At 48.6% G+C, this 19,164-nt stretch overlaps 1 protein-coding gene across 1 annotated transcript in view; it reads right to left on the bottom strand.

The window, feature by feature from the left end:
• Positions 1-19,164, bottom strand: part of LOC138249740 (solute carrier organic anion transporter family member 2B1-like) — a 464,484-nt gene that overhangs the window by 98,138 nt on the left and 347,182 nt on the right. The window contains exon 12 of the mRNA XM_069203799.1: positions 1,957-2,126. Coding sequence (XP_069059900.1) covers positions 1,957-2,126 — 170 coding nt within the window. The remainder of the gene's footprint in view (positions 1-1,956; positions 2,127-19,164) is intronic.

Raw genomic sequence — 19,164 nt, 5'->3', positions numbered from 1 at the left:
GACACAAAAACAACAAACATCCACCAAAGGGAACTGTAGATATGAATTTTTAAAGATTAAAGGTAAAAAATGTGCATTCTAGTGCTTAAAAGCAAAAAGTGCCAACTGAGCAGGAGGCCTCGGTCAAAACTTTACCTTGGGAATAAGGGCCTGATTTAGAGTTTGACGGATGGGTTACTCCATCAAAAACTGATGAATATCCGATCCACCATATTACCATTTCCATAGGATAAAATGGAATTGTAATACAGCAGGTGGGATATCCGTCACATTTGTGATGGAGTAACCCCATTCACCAAACTCTAACTCAAATCAGGCCCTTAGTTTCTTTTCTGGAGCTTTTTCTCTCATCAAGAGGGGCTCCTCTCCAGTCTGGCTTTCGATGTGACGTTGCCGGCTTGGCTCAGCATGAGGTCCTGGTCAACTCATGGAAGTCTCGTTGATGAGGAAAAGCTCTGGAGCTTCAGCAAGATGAACCTGAAATTTTGATAGGGTCGCGGTTTGACATCGCCGGCTTGACTCTTGTCGACAAATCGGTCACCTTATAAACTTGTTTCCAAAGTTTCTCCAAACTTCTGAATCTTCTCCCAAAAGCCCTTTTTGGGGCCCTGCAGTGCCCACAAACTTTATGTAAGGTTCCAGAAGCTCTGAGCTTCTCCTACGAGCTGGGACTACAATTCACTGAATGCACCTGATCAAATCTTTAAAAGCCCATTGAAAGCTGGTTAGCTAGGCTCTTCTGGCAGAACGTGATGCAGAGGACTATTGGTAGCTTCTGTGTGAGTGTTGCTTACAGGGAGTCCACTCCTGGGTCTTTAGAAGCAAGGCAAAGTCCTTTTAGTGGTGAAGCGCAGAGTGTGCAGCTGGTGCAGTCCTTCAGGTGCAGACCAGGGGTTGCACAGGGCAGCCCTTCTTTAGATTTTCTTCCAGCAGGGATCTGAGTTGCTGGGCAGCTCTTCCCCTTTTATCCAGGTTTCTATGCTGGCAAGCAAAGGTGCACCCCTGACCAATAGGTGCAGGTTGCCACCTTCTGTGATGACCACTTCCTGCGAAGTGTGCCACATTTCAAGCCCAGAAAGCACTTGTTCTCAAAAATTAAAAATGGAGAAAATCTCTCCTGGAGAGTTAGGTCTGGCTAAACCCACCTACATGTGTGGCTAACCCTAACACCCTACTTCCAGCCCCTCCCAATCTAATCCCATCTGTCTGGTGGTGTAGGAAATGGGAATGGTCTGTTTTTTTAACCAAGTGCCTCTCCCCCATTCGAAGACCATTTTGGCCACCCAGCCCACTTCCTGCTCTGCCATCTGCTGTTGCCGATTACCACCCACAAGATACTTCCTATCTCTCACACCAGGCCACTTCACACCTTATTAAGGTAGCTTAGATCAGCCTGCCAAACATAACCTTTAGGTGAATTCTATATACATTTCTTTCACATGTACTATCACACACCATGCTTGTCGTCTCCATCATAGGTAATTTCTGTTGTCTTTAAATGTAACCTAGTAGGAAAATTAGGACATTTGATTTCTCAGATTCATAGCAGTTTAAATATATAGTTGTTTAAAAAAATGATTTGTTACGGGCATGCTTTAAGCCAGGCTGGAGAGTACTACATATTCAACATAAAAAAGAACAGTATGTTAAAAGTTAAAATCTTTTTAAAACATTATTACAGCACTATAAGTTCTTTACACTGCATAGGTCACAACTTGGTATTGCCGGGTCCTTATAATTCTGATGTAGAAAAATAATTTATGCAACTAAATAAGACAAAGATGCATTTCAGTAATTTTATCACTCTGTTCTAAATTTTTTGCAAAAGGGATATTTTGCCAAAGCACATTTTCCTAAAATGGAGAGTTTTCATCAAGAGGGTGAGGCTGATATTATCAGTCTTGTAGTAATGTAAACAGCTATTTTTCCTTTAAAAGGTGAACCACTGGTAAGTACCTTAGGATGAGGATGAAAGATGGAGTGTGTATAGTACTTGCAATAAGTGCAGAAATGCAGGACAAACCCACAAAGAGCCAGAGCAGATGGGAGCAGCCACTGCCGCATGTTCCTGGTTGAGCAGATCCTTCTCTTCCAGCTCCAGGGATGCAGCTACATTTAGTGTAATTCTGTAATGAGAAAAAAACATGTGAGATGTTAGTATGGTATATATTGGTAAAAAGACATTTGTACTGAGTCAGGTGTATTACAATGGGTATAAAAAATACTTTTTTTATTTTAGAATTTAGAACTGGTAGAGAAGAAAGTAAATCAATGTATTCCATATCTTCAAGGGAGAAAAAGATGAAATAGGGACAGAGTAAATATAAATCTGTCCCTCAACTTTTAGTACTATAGGGAAACAGACTGATAGCTGTAAGGATACTTGCAAGAAGCAATATACCTTGTACCAATGAATGAGTTTCAGGTAGGATGATTGTATCATGCATGCTTCCAGAATACTAGTTATGTGCTACAAAATGTAAACCTTCAGCTGATCCAAAGAAGAATACTTGTATAATATTTTTAATCTCTTTAGACACCAAAACTCAACCTCTCCCAGAGCTCTTGAAATCATATTCTCAATGCCGTATTTTATTTAAAAAAGGAGGGAAACCTTATTAGGACCTGGTATCCCCATCTCCCAGGATTGAGTAATTGATAAAAGGAGGAGATGTTGGCCAAGTGCCCTCTCCCCTTAATTAAACAATGAGGCTCCGGGCTGCCCATTTGTTTTGTTTTTTTTGCCGCGATCTTGCGGGAGTCCCACAAGATCACAGAAAAAATAAAACACAATGGGCCTGATTACAACTTTGGAGGAGGTGTTAATCCGCCCCAAATGTGACGGATATACCACCAGCCATATTACGAGTTCCATAGGATATAGTGGACTCGTAATACGGCTGGTGGTAAATCCGTCACTTTACCGTCACTTTTGGGACGGATTAACACCTCCTCCAAAGTTGTAATCAGGCCCAATGTTTTTAATTTTGGCCCCAGATGCTCTTTCTGGGCCCCCCACATGGACTTAGGGGAGCAGGGTATCCCTACCCTGCCCCCTTATATATTTTTCTTAAATTCAGGACAGGGGACCAAGTCCCTAGTCCTGTAACGGCTGCCAGCAACATTTTTCTCATGTTGCTGGCAGCCAATCAGAGAGTTAGTGTCTGACTCCCATGGGAGAGAGATGGCCCAAGGGGGAAAAAAGCTCCCTGGGCCAATCAGAACGCTCTATTTTTTGGTTTAATATGTGTGAATAAAAGACCCCTTCACCACAGCTCTCTTTATCTACTGGCTTGCATTTTGTTCTGCCCACCAGAGCCCTACCTTGGCATACTAAACGGTTGAATGTACTTCACTTAAACAGTGACTGCTTGTATGTTCCATAGTAATCAAGACATTTATTGAAAGTTGCAATATTGATTCATCAGCATATACTAGCATTGGCATAATTACTGAAATCAAGCACAATTTATTAGAGTAGCAAAGGTAGATGTGTGGATTTGTATGTTGAAGCCTGCCCCCACATTTGTAAAGGACATTTGAAGCAGTCACATTTTACTCGGGAGGGGACATTTAGTAACAGCATGAGTTATTGCAGCTTTATGACAGACTTATTAAGTTGTTCCTTCTGACTTGAGAGGGATATGTAGTAAAGTTGGGGAGGACTGCTGTCTAGCTGAAGACCTTATGCTGTTTATTCTGACTCGAGAGGGCATCTAGCAATTACTTGAGTTGCTGTACCTATGTGAAAGACCAGACTGACTGGCTTTGCCCATTCTTGTTTGTAAAAGCTTTTTCACAAGGAAAGTTCACCCTTGCATTTGCTGTGCTGAAACCATCAAAAAGTTACAAATTATGTGAAAAAAATGTGCTATGTTCAAAAAGTATGTATTTAATTCACACACTAAACACTGTAAAACAGTAAAATAAAGGTTATCTGAAATGCAGGTGAGCAATGTCTGTACAGATGGAAAAGTATTCAATGACTTTTATTTATTTGTGCATATTTTGTTTTTGTTTTAGTTTATGTTTTACTCTATTCTTTTTTATTTTCTTTCATTATTTTATTTTATTTTTACAAATAACATCCTAGAAAATGTCAATGAAAAAAAAGTAGGCAGATGGTCAGGAAACATGCCTAAATGTCAGTGGTGATCATCTCAAGTGAAAAGGGTGTTCAAAAGCACCCAAAGGACAATCCAAGGTAAAATCAGGACCATCTCCAATTTTGTATACAGTCCACAGCACATCTTGCTACTAAGCAGTTCAACAAAAAGGACATTGACGTACGCACCTTCAACAAATAAGTAGACTGTATTTCACAAATTACATTTATCCAAAATGCACTGTACTCATATTTATCATCTAGTAAGATAGATTGTTAGCTCGACCAATCTGATTCAGCAACATAGATCCTTTACAAGAAACAAGGTTACCAGCAGAGAAACCTGCATAAAGCATGTACATAAAAATCCTATGATCAGCTGAGCCATTGAACACTGCAACTGTGACACCTGTGTAAAGAATTCTTCCAACATAGCCACTCTGTCATACAAACCAACAGAGACCTGTTTGTAAATACAGCATGGGGTGGGGGACTGTTCTGGTGCTGGTGAAAGCCTGGAAGTTGAAGTCAAAAACCTTTTTAAGTCCTATTTCAGAAAGGGGCATTAACACTATTTTGGAAAATAGCATTGAACATTTTTCTAAGTCTCAATGCAGAAAAGTATTTTGCTTCTTTTTGAGAAGAAAAATCAACTCTGAGCGGGCTACCACTGAAATTGTAGCCTACCATCGTAGAATCAAAGGCTGGATATTTGATGCAGGTTAGTCCTACTGGATATTGGATATTTCTTACAGAAAATGTTCCTAGTCTCAGTGCTTAATAGGCTCTAGGCCTGATTTAGATCTTGACGGTAATACCACCTTCCCGCTCATTGGCAGTCTCAAGTGTTCCGTCAAGCTGACGGAGTTCTCCAGCCATACTTAGATGTAGTGCGGCTGGACCGCGACCACCACAATGGAGTGAACTTCTTAGACATCATATTTAAATGTGACAGTTCTGAAGACGGTGTTCTAATGGTAGATTGCTCATGGCAGGAGGCAATCAGGGCAGCCAATGTACATTGTACAATGGCAGTGGTTATGAAATCGAGGAAAGATACACACATACACACTGTACCTTAGCTATGCATGTCCACCTGCACCACACACAACATATACACTATTATCCATTGACATTCCACCACGACACAACATGCACATGCAGAAAACACACATTGCCATACATCCATTACACAGGATACACACACTTTGACACTGCAGCCACATATAACACAGCCACAACAACCTACACAACTACATACCCATCTACACAAAGATTGTCACAGAAGAGCACAACTACAATGTCACAACAACGACCACCACACAACACTCACCTGAATGTTGAACACAGCAACACAACACACAACCAAACATGTACAACAAACATCAAACGCACATGCAAGTGGCACACATACAGACACAACCACATCACCAACTGCAGCTCTCTCTACCTCAACCAGTCAATCCACTCACACACACATACATGCACGGACTCACATGCACAACTGGAAGCACAATATTACACATACAGATCCCATTACAATGTGCACACATGGACATTGTTGACAAGTGTGATGTTATCATTATTTTGGTGCAAGCATTTATTTTGGTAATTCATACTTACATCAAAATAACAATTGTGCATGTGATTGATTTGTGTCATATACCAGTGTGTCCCCATCAATTACTGACACAGATGTTTTCCAGACATATGAATGTCAAAGGTTTTATTAAAAAAATAATAGTGCGACATGTAAATGACTGCTTTGGGCCCGAGCCTATATACATTGACTAAACAACGTACACAAGTAAACGTGGAATGCTTTCCTTCGACTCCGGCAATAGTTGAGTGGTTGTCCTTCTTGGTCCAATTTCAGTAGTGAAGGCAGGTCTCGTCCAGTTGAAAACGGAAGTGGAAACAGAAAAAAAGGTATGTTATAACCTCTTTTCCCTTCAATCCACCAACTAGGGTGTGGAGGTAAATATGCCACAGTTGCCTTGGCCGGAAGGCAGATCATAATCTGCTCTGTGGGAAAGGCAGCTGGAGTCCCGCCACCAGCCACTATTTCCAATGGCGCCATCAACACGAGTAAAGATTCCTGGTGGTTCATCAGCGGTCCTTTGTCTATGGGACTGCCAACATCTAAATCGGGCTGGCTGCCCGCCAAGGCAGCAGGCGGGTTTTCAGATGGAAAACCAATGGTGGGACCATTACCACCAACAACTAAATCAGGCCCCTTGTCATTTTTTGGATGTTTTGCGAGCCTTGAGTGGGACAAAGATGACATTCAATGTGATATTGTGGAACTAACTGGACAAACACCTTTTGCAGCTGGACCTACAACAAACCAAAAGTACATAAGTCTGCTAGGACGAAAGAGTCCTTTAGCAATTAGATGGTAGATGTCATGTTATGAATATTTGTATGGTATGCATGCCACCTGCAAGGCTATCCTGGTGCCTTGGAATGCAAGGGACTTGGGCGAGGAGGAGTTTGGCCGAGCGGAAGTGACTGACTGCTGTGTGAAACTGGATGTGGCTGTTGAGGTATGCTGGGCCTTGGTGGTGTAGAGCTTTGTAGGTGTGTGTGTGTGAGTAGTATGAAATGGATTTGGAGCCAGCTGAATTTCTTGAGATGTTTGTATATGTGAGTGTGGTAGTTTGAGGGTGAGTCTTTCAGTTGTGTTTTGTCAATCAATCAATCAATCAGCATTTGCATAGTGCAACACTGTTACCCCTGGGGGTATCTGAGCACTGTGGGTGCAACATCTCTGTCGAAGAGGTTAACCTCAGGACAGGAGAACTGTCGCAGGGGGAGCTAGCATGCGGGACTGCTCGATGGGGTTGCGCAACGGCTTCCATTAAGTGGGTCCTGGGAAGGGTGGGGTGCTGCATGATGGGAGGAGGGAAACAGCAGGAAGGAGGAAGAAAAGAGCAGAAAAAGGCAAAATGGAGTGCAGGAAGGAACAGAAAATGAGAACGAAAGGAGAAGAAAAGGCAGAAAAACAATCAGAAAAAAATTGCAGAAAACAAGCAGGAAAAGGCAAATTAGAGTGCAGAAAACAAGCAGAAAAGGCAGAAAAACGAGTAGGGAAGGGTAAAATAAATTACAGAAAAAGAGCAGAGAAGGCAGAAAAAGGCAAAATAGAGTGCAGAAAAGGAGCAGAAAAGGCAGAGAAATGTGCAGAAAGGGCAGAAAAGGCTGGAAAAACAAGCGGAAAAGGAGCAGAAAAAGCAGAAAAATGAGCCAGAAACAAGCAGCAAAATGCTAAATAGAGTGCAGAAAAGGAGCAGAAAAGGCAGAAAAAAGAACAGAAAAGGAGAACAAAAGGCAGAAAAACAATCAGAGAAGGAGCAGAGAAGGCAGAAAAACTAGAAGAAAAGGAAAAGATGCAGAAAAATGAGCAGAAGAGTCAGAAGAACAAGCAGGAAAGGAGCAGAAAAATAAGCACAAAAAAAAAGCAGCTGAGGCAGAAAAACGAGCAGAAAATGTCAAACTAGAGTATAGAGAAAGCAGCCTAACAAACAGAAAAGGAGCAGAAAGTACAGAAAAAAATTAGAAGAAAAGGAGCTGAAAAGACAGCAAAATGAGCAGGAAATGAACAAAAAAAGGCAAAATACAGGGCAGAAAAGCAGCAGAAAAGGCAGGAAAACGAGCAGAAAAGGCAGAAATATGTGAAGAAAGGAATCAGAAAAGGTGCAGAAGAGACAGAAAAATTAGCAAAAAAGGAGCAGAAAATTAGCAAAGGAGGTACAGACAGAAGACAGCAGAAGATAGTGGTCTGCAGGCAAGCTAGAAAGAAGAACTTTCGCATGGGGACCTGGCATGAGGACCTGCTTTTGTATGACTTGGAGAAGGTTGGTAAGTGTGGAGGTGATAATGACGTAGAGAGCATTGCATTAGGTCTGTCAGCTGGTGATGCACCAGCAGGTTTACAAGGAAGCCACTAGAGGATTTTCCTAAGGAGCTTAAGAGCATGGAAAGAGGTAGATGTGACTGAGATGAAAGTCAGTGAGATGCCTAGGTTCCTGGCTGAGATGGATGGGTGGACTGGTCCAAGACATGTCTTTTCTGAAAAGGGCTACTTTTGTTTTGTCATTGTTGAGTTTGAGGCAGTTGGTTTTATCCATCCCATGACTATGGACAGGCAGGTGATGAAGCTGTCTTGGGTGTTGGACATGTCCTCCAATAGGAAGAGGAGGAGCTGGGCGTCTGAGCCCTTGAGTGTGGATGACGTTGGTGAAGGTGGTCATGTAGATGTTGAAGCGAGTGAGGCACTTTGAGGAAAACTGCAGATCAGGCTGAGGTGCAGCGGGGGTTCCTCCTTTAGGGCGTCTGTGTGTTGCCCCCATATATTTGTCCCCCCCCCAACTGCCATAATAAATGTGAAATATATAGATTTGTTTTTCGGCAACAGCAGATTTCTTTTTTTTTGCTGTGACCTGGGTTGCTAGTTCCTGCATGGTGAGGAGGGCATGGTGTGCAGGGGTGGTTCTTAAAATAATTGACAGCAGACATACTACACATATGGAGACTCAGGCTAACTGTTCAAAGTGTGCATGTCAGATTGGACAGCTGCCTTTCAGTGATCAGCCCAACATGCACACTAAAGGCCTCTCCCCCTTGCACAGTTAGTGGCCCGAGGAGATGACAGCTACAGGCCCGGACTCCTAATGAGTGCTAAGTTTGTGTGCCCAAGCCAGTCTTGCCACTGCTTTCATGATGTTTTGGTAACAAAACAGAAAGGAAGCAGCAGTAGGATTGGCACAGGACACACAGTTTGGCCTCTGGTCCAGTGGACCTGCACATTTAGCAGTGTGGGGGGTGAGAGGTTCAGATCTACAGAACATGGCCAATCACAGCATGCTTTATTTTGAAGATATGCAGTAATTGGCCATATCTGCTCCTTGCTCTCTTCCTTCTAAGTGTGAAACACCAGTAACTGCATTACACACGAAGGAGTGCTGGGGAGATTAGTACACTGCTTCTTACTAAGTGCTTGACCTCACAGCACAGGCTGAAATGCAGCAGCACTCAGAGTTGAACATGCCACACCACGATGAAAAAACATAAAAAGGTAAAGCAAAAATGATTTGAAGAATATCTTTCTTCTCAGAAAAGACCAAGGTGGTCATTACAACCCTGGCAGTCGGTGTTAAAGCGTCGGTAAGACCGACAACAGGCCGGCGATAACATTTTTGCAATTACGACCATGGCGATAACCGCCAACAAAGACAGCCACTTTAACACTCCAACCGCCACAGCGGTACAAACAAACAGCGCAGTGGTCACCGCCAACAGACAGGCGGAGGACAAGTACCGCCCACAGTATCACAACAGGCCAATCCGCCACCTTTTCCGAGGCGGATTCACCGCAGATAAAAACACGGCGGAAACAGGATTTCGAGGGGAAAACGCTCACCTCTACACACCCCACGAGGACACCATGGACCCTGAACTCCAAATTCTCCCTGCGATTGTCTTCCTGCTCCTCTACCAGGAGCACGAACGCCGGCGGCGAAGACCACGGTGAGTACTGCACCTACGACACAGGGGAGGGGGCAGGGAAAAAACAGGGACACACACACACAACACCCCCACCCCCACCCTCACCCACTACAACACACACACTAATAGAGCATGATACATCACAGTTACACCCACAACCCTCCCCGAAGAATGCAAAGACAATAGAAAATGAGTGTAACCATTGTAATATAATAAAATCAAGTAGGCAAAAATATATATATACACCATGTACAAAATATATACCAAGCATAGTAGTCCAGGTAGTGCTCCAATTAAGTCCGTGGAACACTGGGCCCACACGGTATGGGCGAGGCCCACACAAGATCCCCGACCATGACGGAGAGAACACTGCAGGGGCATCAGATAGCAATAAAACAGGCACCTCAGGGGGAGGGAAGGGGGGGGGGCACCTCAGCTGGTTGAGTGCACGACGCCAAATCCACGAGGGGGCCACATGCCCACTGTTCAATCCTGGGGAGTGAAAAGCCACAGTCTCTCAAGTCTCTACAGTGGGTGGGTTACCCACTGTTCAATCCTGGGGAGTGCAAAGCCACAGTCTCTCAAGTCTCTACAGTGGGTGGTTTGCCCACTGTTCAATCCTGGGGAGTGCAAAGCCACAGTCTCTCAAGTCTCTACAGTTGGTGGTTTGCCCACTGCTTCATCCTAGGGAGTGCAAAGCCACAGTCTCTCAAGTCTCTATAGTGGGTGGGTTGCCCACTGTTCAATCCTGGGGAGTGCAAAGCCACAGTCTCTCAAGTCTCTACAGTGGGTGGTTTGCCCGCTGTTCAATCCTGGGGAGTGCAAAGCCACAGTCTCTCAAGTCTCTACAGTGGGTGGTTTGCCCACTGCTTCATCCTAGGGAGTGCAAAGCCACAGTCTCTCAAGTCTCTATAGTGGGTGGGTTGCCCACTGTTCAATCCTGGGGAGTGCAAAGCCACAGTCTCTCAAATCTCTACAGTGGGTGGTTTGCCCGCTGTTCAATCCTGGGGAGTGCAAAGCCACAGTCTCTCAAGTCTCTACAGTGGGTGGTTTGCCCACTGCTTCATCCTGGGGAGTGCAAAGCCATAGTCTCTCAAGTGGATAACAGTCTCCACTGGTTCTGGAGGGGGCATAGTGCCCAGAGTGCTTCATCCTGCTAAGGACAGAGGTAGTGGATGGATCTCTCCACTGGTTCTGGAGGGGGCATGGTGCCCAGAGTGCTTCATTCTGCCTGTGACGGACTCAGTAGCGTCAGTGCCCTTGGCGCTCATGGGCCAGCGTTGCTTGAGACGGCGGTGCCCTGTTCAGCGGTGCTTGAGACGGCGGTGCCCTGTTCAGTGGTGCTTGAGACGGCGGTGCCCTGTTCAGCGGTGCTTGAGACGGTGGTGCCCTGTTCAACGGTGCTTGGAGCGGCGGTCTCTTTTGCAGTGACTCAGCTGCTGGCGGTCCTTCATGGCCCAGCGGGGCTTTTGCTGGCGGTCCTTCAATGCCCAGCGGGGCTTATGCTGGCGGTACTCTCTGTCCCAGCGGGGCTTTTGGTGGCGGTCCTTCATGGCCCAGCGGGGCTTGTGCTGGCGGTCCTCTCTGTCCCAGCGGGGCTTGTGCTGGCGGTCCTTCATGGCCCAGCGGGGCTTTTGCTGCCGGTCCTCTCTGTCCCAGCGGGGCTGGTGCTGGCGGCCCTCTCTGTCCCAGCGGGGCTGGTGCTGGTGGTGGCCTCCTGGGGAGCTGGGCTGGTGCTGGCGGTTGCCTCCTGGGCAGCTGGGCTGGTGCTGGCGGTGGCCTCCTGGGCATCTGGGCTGGCGGTGGCCTCCTGGGCAGCTGGGCTGGTGCTGGTGGTGGCCTCCTGGGCTGCTGGGCTGGTGCTGGCCTCCTGGGCAGCTGGGCTGGTGGCAGTGGCCTCCTGGGCAGCAGGGCTGGTGGTGGTGGCCTACTGGGCAGCTGGGCTGGTGCTGGCGGTGGCCTCCTGGGCAGCTGGGCTGGTGCTGGTGGTGGCCTCCTGGGCAGCAGGGCTGGTGCTGGCGGTGGCCTCCTGGGCAGCGGGGATGATGGCGGTCTCCTCCGCCGTGCTGCTCTTCCCAGACTTGCTGACTTTCTTGTGCCCCTTCCCCACCTTGGAAGGTGTCGCAGCTGACTTCACACTCCCACCTGTACCCCTGGGAGCAGCTTTGATGGCTGGAGTCTTCCCCCTCTCCCGCCGGGCACTGGCCAACTTCTGATGCTTCACAGGTGGGGGACTGTCTGTGCTGTGGCTCCGTGCCACACTGGCTGCCCTGGTGGCCGGTGCACTCCAGATTCCGGTGACTACAGGCACCACTGGTCCAGGAGATGTTGTGGCTGAGGTGCTAGTTCGGGCCCTAGGAGACGGATGGGGTGGGGGAGGTGTGGGAAAGAGCTCAAGGTTGGACAGGAAATGTTTTTTGGAGACACTGGGATGGGTAGCTGGAGGGGGTTTGGGAGTGGAGAAAGAGGTTGTGGTTGTAGGAGGTGTTCGTTTGCTGACTTTGGGTGAAGGTGCATGCGCTGGAGGCTAACGTGAGGTGGATGGCTGTTGGGTGGGTGTGTGCCTGCGTTTGTGTATCTTGGGAGGGGGCGTCACAGACACACTGGGAGAGGACCCAGGGGACGTGTGAATGGTAGTGGGGTGGTGACTGCACGTGAGCGGGGTGTGGTGGTGGGTGTGCTGGTGATGGTAGTAGTGGATGTAGAGGTAGTGCATGCAGGTGTGAGTGTAGACGAGACTGGGAGGGAGGAGGGAGACGAGGAGGAGGGGGACACAGTGGAGGTAGTGGATGTTGGTATGTCTGCATGTGTGTGATGCTTGCGTGAGTGCCTGTGGGATGTGTGGTGCTTATGTTTGCCTGAGCTTCCCTTGTGTGTTGACGTGTGTGCATGCTGGTCTGTAGGTGTGCTTGTGATAAGCTGGGGTACCGGGGATTGGGTCTGGGTGGAGGAAGGAGGAGGGGGGAGGCTAGACACAGGGACAATGGCTGCCATCAGTGCTGAGGCCAGAGTCTGAAAAGCTCACTGAAGGGCCGCCTGACCAGAATGAATGCCCTCCAGGAATGCATTTGTTTGTTGCAACTGCCTTTCTACACCTTGGATGCCATTCAAAATGGTAGACTGCCCAACAGTGAGGGACCTCAGGAGGTTAATGGCCTCCTCACTGAGGGCAGCAGGGGTGACTGGGGCAGGGCCTGAGGTGCCTGGGGCGAAGGTGATGCCCACCCTCCCGGGTGACTGGGCACGGGGCGAAGGCTGAGGGGCTGCTGGGAGGGCGGTGCTGGAAGGGGGGGTGGTGGCTGTACCTGTAGATGGGGGGGCACAGATGTTGCCGCCACAACAAGGGAGCTCCCATCAGAGGACGAGTCTGTGTCACTGGTCTCAGCCCCTGTCCCCGCCGCGGAGCTCCCCTCGCCCTCCGTCCCACTGGTGAAGTCCGATTCAGTTGTGTGGCCCTACATGGCCATGTGGGATGCAGCCCCCTCGTGCTCCGGTGCCACTGCTCCTCCGCCTAATGATGCTAATGCACACAAGAACAGGGAGACCACAAAAAGGGGGGGACGACAGAAGAAAGACATGTTGAGTGCATGCATTACCGCTAGCGTTGGCAGACACGACAGACACAGAAGCCCCATGCACTATGCCGCGCTCTTGGGCTCCACTGTTCAATTCCTGGGAAATGGCCTACTAGGCTATGGACGACATCTGCACACATGGATGACAAAGGGGCATGACTATGTGTACTTGGCACTCTACAGAGGTGCGGTGGGGTGCCACATGGCCTGCCTTACGGAGGGACCTTGCCTACGGAACTTGCCCTGGCCTAGGGAAACCCACAGCCCACCTCCCCCACCCAGACACCTCCACTGCGTGCAAAATCAGCAGAATGCGAGTGTACTCACCCCTTGTGGCTGCTGTGATGCCCTCAAGCACCCATCCAACTCTGTGTACGCCACCGCCAGGATCCTGAACATCAGGAGGGTCATGGTGCGACGGGCACCCCTCCCACGTTGGGAGGCCATCCCCAGCTAATCCTCCGCTGTCTTCTTGCTCCAACGGCGAATGTCCTCCCATCTTTTCCAGCAGTAGGTGCTCTGTCTGTGGTAGACCCCCAGGGTCAGGACGTCCTTGGAGATGGCACGGCAAATATATTTTTTCTGGTGGGCGCTGACCTACATGATTTGTACAGGAGGAAGAGAAAGTTATTACCAACTGCACCGTCAAAGTGATTGGCCCCCATCCCTACCCTTGCCATGTGGCACATGCACTCACTGTCGTTTCATGCACGCCGCACTCTCCCCCCTTCCTTCTTACATCCACCCCTGTCCACACAGGCATAGCCCATACAGCATGCTCCCAGTGTACTTACCTGTTTGTCTGGAGGACCGTAGAGTAGCAGGTACTGGGGGAGGCCCCCATCCACGAGTTTCTCCAACTCCTCCGATGTGAAGGCAGGGGCCCTTTCCCCAGACACTCGAGCCATTGTCTCTTCCAGACCGAGGTCACAGCAGCACTTGCAGTGTAGGTCCTCTCCTGTTGAAGATCAGGTATTGAGTGATTGAACAGATAGAAAATGGCGGTCACGTCCACAGCGGTGCGTACCGTCACCGCTGGCGTACATCGTAATTGGCTCCTGGGACCCATAGGGTCCAATGTTAACCAATGCAGCATTGCGCCGCGGTCTTCGACCGCCTACCGCGACGGAGTACAACGCCAGCGAAGTTACCTCACACCCCATTGTCCCACTTTACAGGTCAGGCAGCCGCCATTTCAGGGGCCCACATGGCTTCATTGTCTGCGTCACACATACCTAGGCCTAGACCCAACACACATACAGGCCACTTTTTAGATTATGAATGGTGTTCTGTGTAAGCTGTGGGTATGTACCTCTGAGTTGTTTGACTCTGTGCTCGCTGTTGTCCTTCATAAGCACCGTCCACTGGGACATGTGAGGAGATGGCGGCATCCTCCGGTGTACCGACCGTTGGTGGACCTGTCGACAATGGAGGAAAGACATGTGATAATCACATACAGGCTTAACCATGCCACAATCCAGTTGGAGCCAGACCTGATGTCAGCTATCCGCCATCCCACAGGAATCCCCCCTCAAGTGCAGGTGATGTCAGCGCTCCATTTCCTTGCAAGTGGGTCATTTCAAACAACAGTGGCCATAGCATCAGGGATGTCCCAGCCTATGTTTTCCAACGTGTTGTCCAGAGTGTTGTCTGCCCTGCTGAAACACATGCGGAGCTACATTGTTTTCCCTCAGGTGGAGGATTTGCCTACAGTGAAAGGTGATTTCTATGCCCTGGGACATATCCCCAAGATCATAGGTGCCACTGATGGGACACATGTGGCTTTGGTACCCCCCCACAGGAGTGAACAGGTGTACAGAAACTGGAAGAGTTATCATTCCATGAATGTACAGATGGTATGTTTGGCAGACCAGTACATCTCCCATGTGAATGCCATGTTCCCTGGCTCAGTGCATGACGCCTACATCCTGCGGAGTATCAGCATCCCTTATATGATGGGTCAACTCCAGAGGCACCGTGTGTGGCTATTAGGTGAGCACCTGGAAGCTAGTCAGTGGGAATGGTTCTCTGGGTCTGGGGATATCCCTCCAAGTTAGTGTGTGTCTAACAGTTGTCCCTCGCCATTTGCAGGTGACTCTGGTTACCCCAACCTGTCATTACTACTGACCCCAGTGAGGAATCCCAGGACAAGGGCAGAGGAACGCTACAATGAGGCCCATGGGCGAACTAGGAGGATGATCGAGCGGACCCTCGTCCTCCTGAAGGCCAGGTTCAGGTGCCTCCATATGACAGGTGGATCCCTATTCTACTCACCAAAGAAGGTGTGCCAGATCATCGTGGCCTGCTTTATGCTTCACAACTTGGCTTTGCGACGACAGGTGCCTTTGCTGCAGGAGGATGGTCCACATGGCGGTGTTATTGCAGCTGTGGAGCCTGTGGACAGTGAAGACGAGGAAGCAGATGAAGACGACATGGACAACAGGGACTCAGTGATCCAGCAATATTTCCAGTGAAACACAGGTAAGAATACAGACCTGCCTACTACATGCACTTAAGCACTACTGCCTCTCTACTGTCTGTCGTTTTCACCCAGTGAATGGTCACTGAGTTGTCACTTTCCCTTACGATTTCACAGATCTGGGTCCCACAGTGTGACATCTGCTTTGATTCCTCATGGACTAGAGCTGTGTGACATGGGTATGTTGACATTACAAATGAAAGAGCTTTTTGCCACAGTTATTGCTAATACAGTATTCCGAAATCACAGGCTGACTCCAGATTGTTTTGTGCTTTAAGGGTGTTTATTTAAGTGCTCAATATTGGAGGGGGTTGTAAAATGGTGAGGGGTGATGGCGGAGGAATGTCCATGGCAGAGTCCAGTCTATTAGTCTTACAGGTGCATTGCCCAAATGGGCATAGGAAGTGGAGCTGGGGCAGTTTAAGGATGGACAGGGTGACAAAGTGGGACAGTAGGATGACAATCAGGGTGGTCTCATTTCTTGGCGGGGGTCTTGGCATTGTTCTCTATCTTGTTCCTGGATCTCAGGGACCGTTTGCGAGGTGGTTCTCCCTCTTCAGGGGGTGGGGTGCTGGTGTGGTGGTCCTGTGGCGGTGCCTCCTGTCCACTAGCGCCGGCGGAGGTGGTGGGCAGTTCATCGTCCAGGTTAGTGTCAGGGTCCCCTTGTAGTGCCACAGTGTCCCTCCTGGTGTTGAGTACTTCCTTCAGCACCCCTACGATGGTGCCCAGGGTGGAATTGATGGTTCTGAGTTCCTCCCTGAAGCCCATATAATGTTCCTCCTGCAGGCACTGGGTCTCCTGAAACTTGGCCAGTACTGTTGCCATCGTCTCCTGGGAGATTGGTGGTAGGCTCCCATGATGGAGGAGAGGGCCTTGTGGAGAGTGGGTTCCCTGTGCCTGTCCGCCCCCAGTCGCACAGCAGCCCTCCCAGTTCCCCTGTGTTCCTGGGACTCCGTCCCCTGGACCGTGTGCCCACTACCACTGCCCCCAGGTCCCTGGTGTTGTTGGGGTGGTGGGTTAGCCTGGGTTCCCTGTAGTGGTGGACACACTGCTGATTGACGTGTCCTGGGGACGGAGGTATGGGCCAGCTGGGTGGGTGCTGTGCTGGTGTTTCCAGAGGGGGGAAGCTCTGTGGTGGCCTGTGACTGGGTGTGGGGAACCAACTGTCCTGAGGTCCCCGATGGGCCGGGCTGGTCATCTAGATCCAGTTGGACAGAGGTGCTGTCATCACTGTGGGCCTCTTCGGTTGGTGGTGTGGACATGTGTGGACCCTCCTGTCTGGTGACGTTGGGTAGGGGTCCTGCAGGGGTATAAAAGGGTGTTTATTACATCTGTGTGTGGCATGGTGTGCATTGGGTGGGTGACCGTGTACCCCAGTGCTTGTATTCCTGTGTGGGACCTTGTGTGATGATGGTTTAGGGGGGTGTATGGGTATGTGTAGTGGGCATGCTTTAGTGATGGGTGTCCATGCTTTGTTGTTGCATGCAGGGCTTGGTGTTAGGATGTGTGGTTTGTGATGTTGGGAGATTTGTGAGGAGTTAGAGTGATGGGGTGAGGGTGAGGGTGGGGGTATGTGCTGGCATGCAGGTAGTGTGGGGGATGTAATAGTTAAGATTTGACTTACCAGAGTCCATTCCTCCACCTACTCCTGCAAGGCCCTCAGGAGGCAGAATGACCAAGACCTGCTCCTCCCACGTTGTTAGTTGTGGGGGAGGAGGTGGGGGTCCGCCGCCAGTCCGCTGAACCGCCAGGTGGTGTCTTGAGACCACGGAACGCACCTTCCCCCGTAGGTCGTTCCACCTCTTCCTGGTGTCCTCCCGATTTCTTGGGTGCTATCCCACTGCGTTGACCCAGTCCACTATTCTTCACCATAGCTCCATCTTCCTTGCAATTGAGGTGTGCTGCACCTGTGATCCGAATAGCTGTGGCTCTACCCGGACGATTTCCTCCACCATGATCCTGAGCTCCTCCTCCGAGAACCTGGGGTGTTGTTGCCGTGCCATGGGGTGGTGTAAGTGATGTGTGGGGTGGTGTGTGGGGTGATAAGTGTGCTGATATGTAGTGGTGTGTAGTGTGCGGTGCATGGAAGTTATGTGGGTGATGGTGTTGTGTGCCTGTGGATGCTTGTATTGTTGATGGTGGTGTCTCTCTCTGGCCTTCGTTTGTGATTTGTTGTCATAAGGGTTTGTGGGTGTTGTGGGTGTGTGTTTTATATAGTATTGGGTGTGTGGGAGTGGTGTGTGTATGTGTATCAGGTGTGTGTATTTCGAATTGTCCAATGTGGATGTGTTTTGTAGGAGTGTGTGTATTTTGAGTGCGGCGGTGTGTACCGCCAATGGAATACCGCAGTTGAAAGACCGCCACGTGGATTCGTGTGTCGTGATAGTGTGGGCGTATTTCTGTTGGCGTGACAGTGGAGTTTTTGTTATCGCCAATTTATCACTGACCTTTGGTGTGGCGGACTTGTGTGGGTGTCTGAATTTTGACGGATTCCGTGCTGTGGGTCATAATAGTTGTGGCGGTTTTACGCGGCCGTAGCGGTGTGTTGGCGGTCTTCTGCACGGCGGTACACAGCTTTTACTGCCAATGTTGTAATGACCGCCCAAGTCCTGACCAATCTAAATCATCTGTAAGTTTGTTTCTCTCAATGTTCTCTAAAGTCAATTTATATTAGTCATGTAATGTCACATTGTGCCCCTTGTATGAAAAGTGTCTGTTTTGCTGCCTGCCTGACAGGTAAGACATGAAAGGCATTGGAAAGCAAAAGCACAGTGCTTATGTGTTAAATACTCAGCCTCCAGCAACACATTCAAGATGATTATTATTTCAATACTGATGTCAGTCATCAAATGTCGTATAGGATTTACAATGTCTGCGCATTTGAAGCCTAGGGTGCAAATACCCATAGGTATCAAGGCTGTAATTAGGTTTCTCTTGGTGGCAACATATAATAACTATTTTAGATAGATTATGGCAATATTAATTGTGACAATGTGCTTAGCTGAACTATGTTAGATGAGTCTGTGAAGCTTTTTCAACACTGTGTTTAATTTAATCAGAAGTGCACGATGGTATAACTATTACTTACTGTGTCAGCAACGTTACACTAGTTGCAAAATGGCAGCATAGCTGGACGACACACTGTTGTCTCTCCCAAAGTCTATGTTTAATTATCAACCAGCTCGCTTTGAGACTCATTGAAAGATATTGCTTCCATTTTTAAAAATGCCAAGGAGAGAGGATGTTTCTGATTCTGTCCTGCCCTGCTTAGATGACCTAGCAGAGGTTTCTACTACTGGCATCTTTTCCACACATAGCCAACTGCCAGGTGTTCTTTCTGGGATGCATGTCCTCGCAGGAAGAGATGAAAGGTAAAAATAATGAGTTGAAGAATGAAGCGCAATTGTGTAGTTAAGCTATGGTTGTTGTGTCCTGTGGGACAGTGTTTAACAAAAGAGGTTCAAAATGAATGTACTGTGAATGCCGGCTTACCATGA

The sequence above is a fragment of the Pleurodeles waltl genome, chromosome 8, assembly GCF_031143425.1.
Source record: "Pleurodeles waltl isolate 20211129_DDA chromosome 8, aPleWal1.hap1.20221129, whole genome shotgun sequence".
Classification (NCBI taxonomy): domain Eukaryota; kingdom Metazoa; phylum Chordata; class Amphibia; order Caudata; family Salamandridae; genus Pleurodeles; species Pleurodeles waltl.
This window is presented reverse-complemented; position numbering and strand designations above follow the sequence as displayed.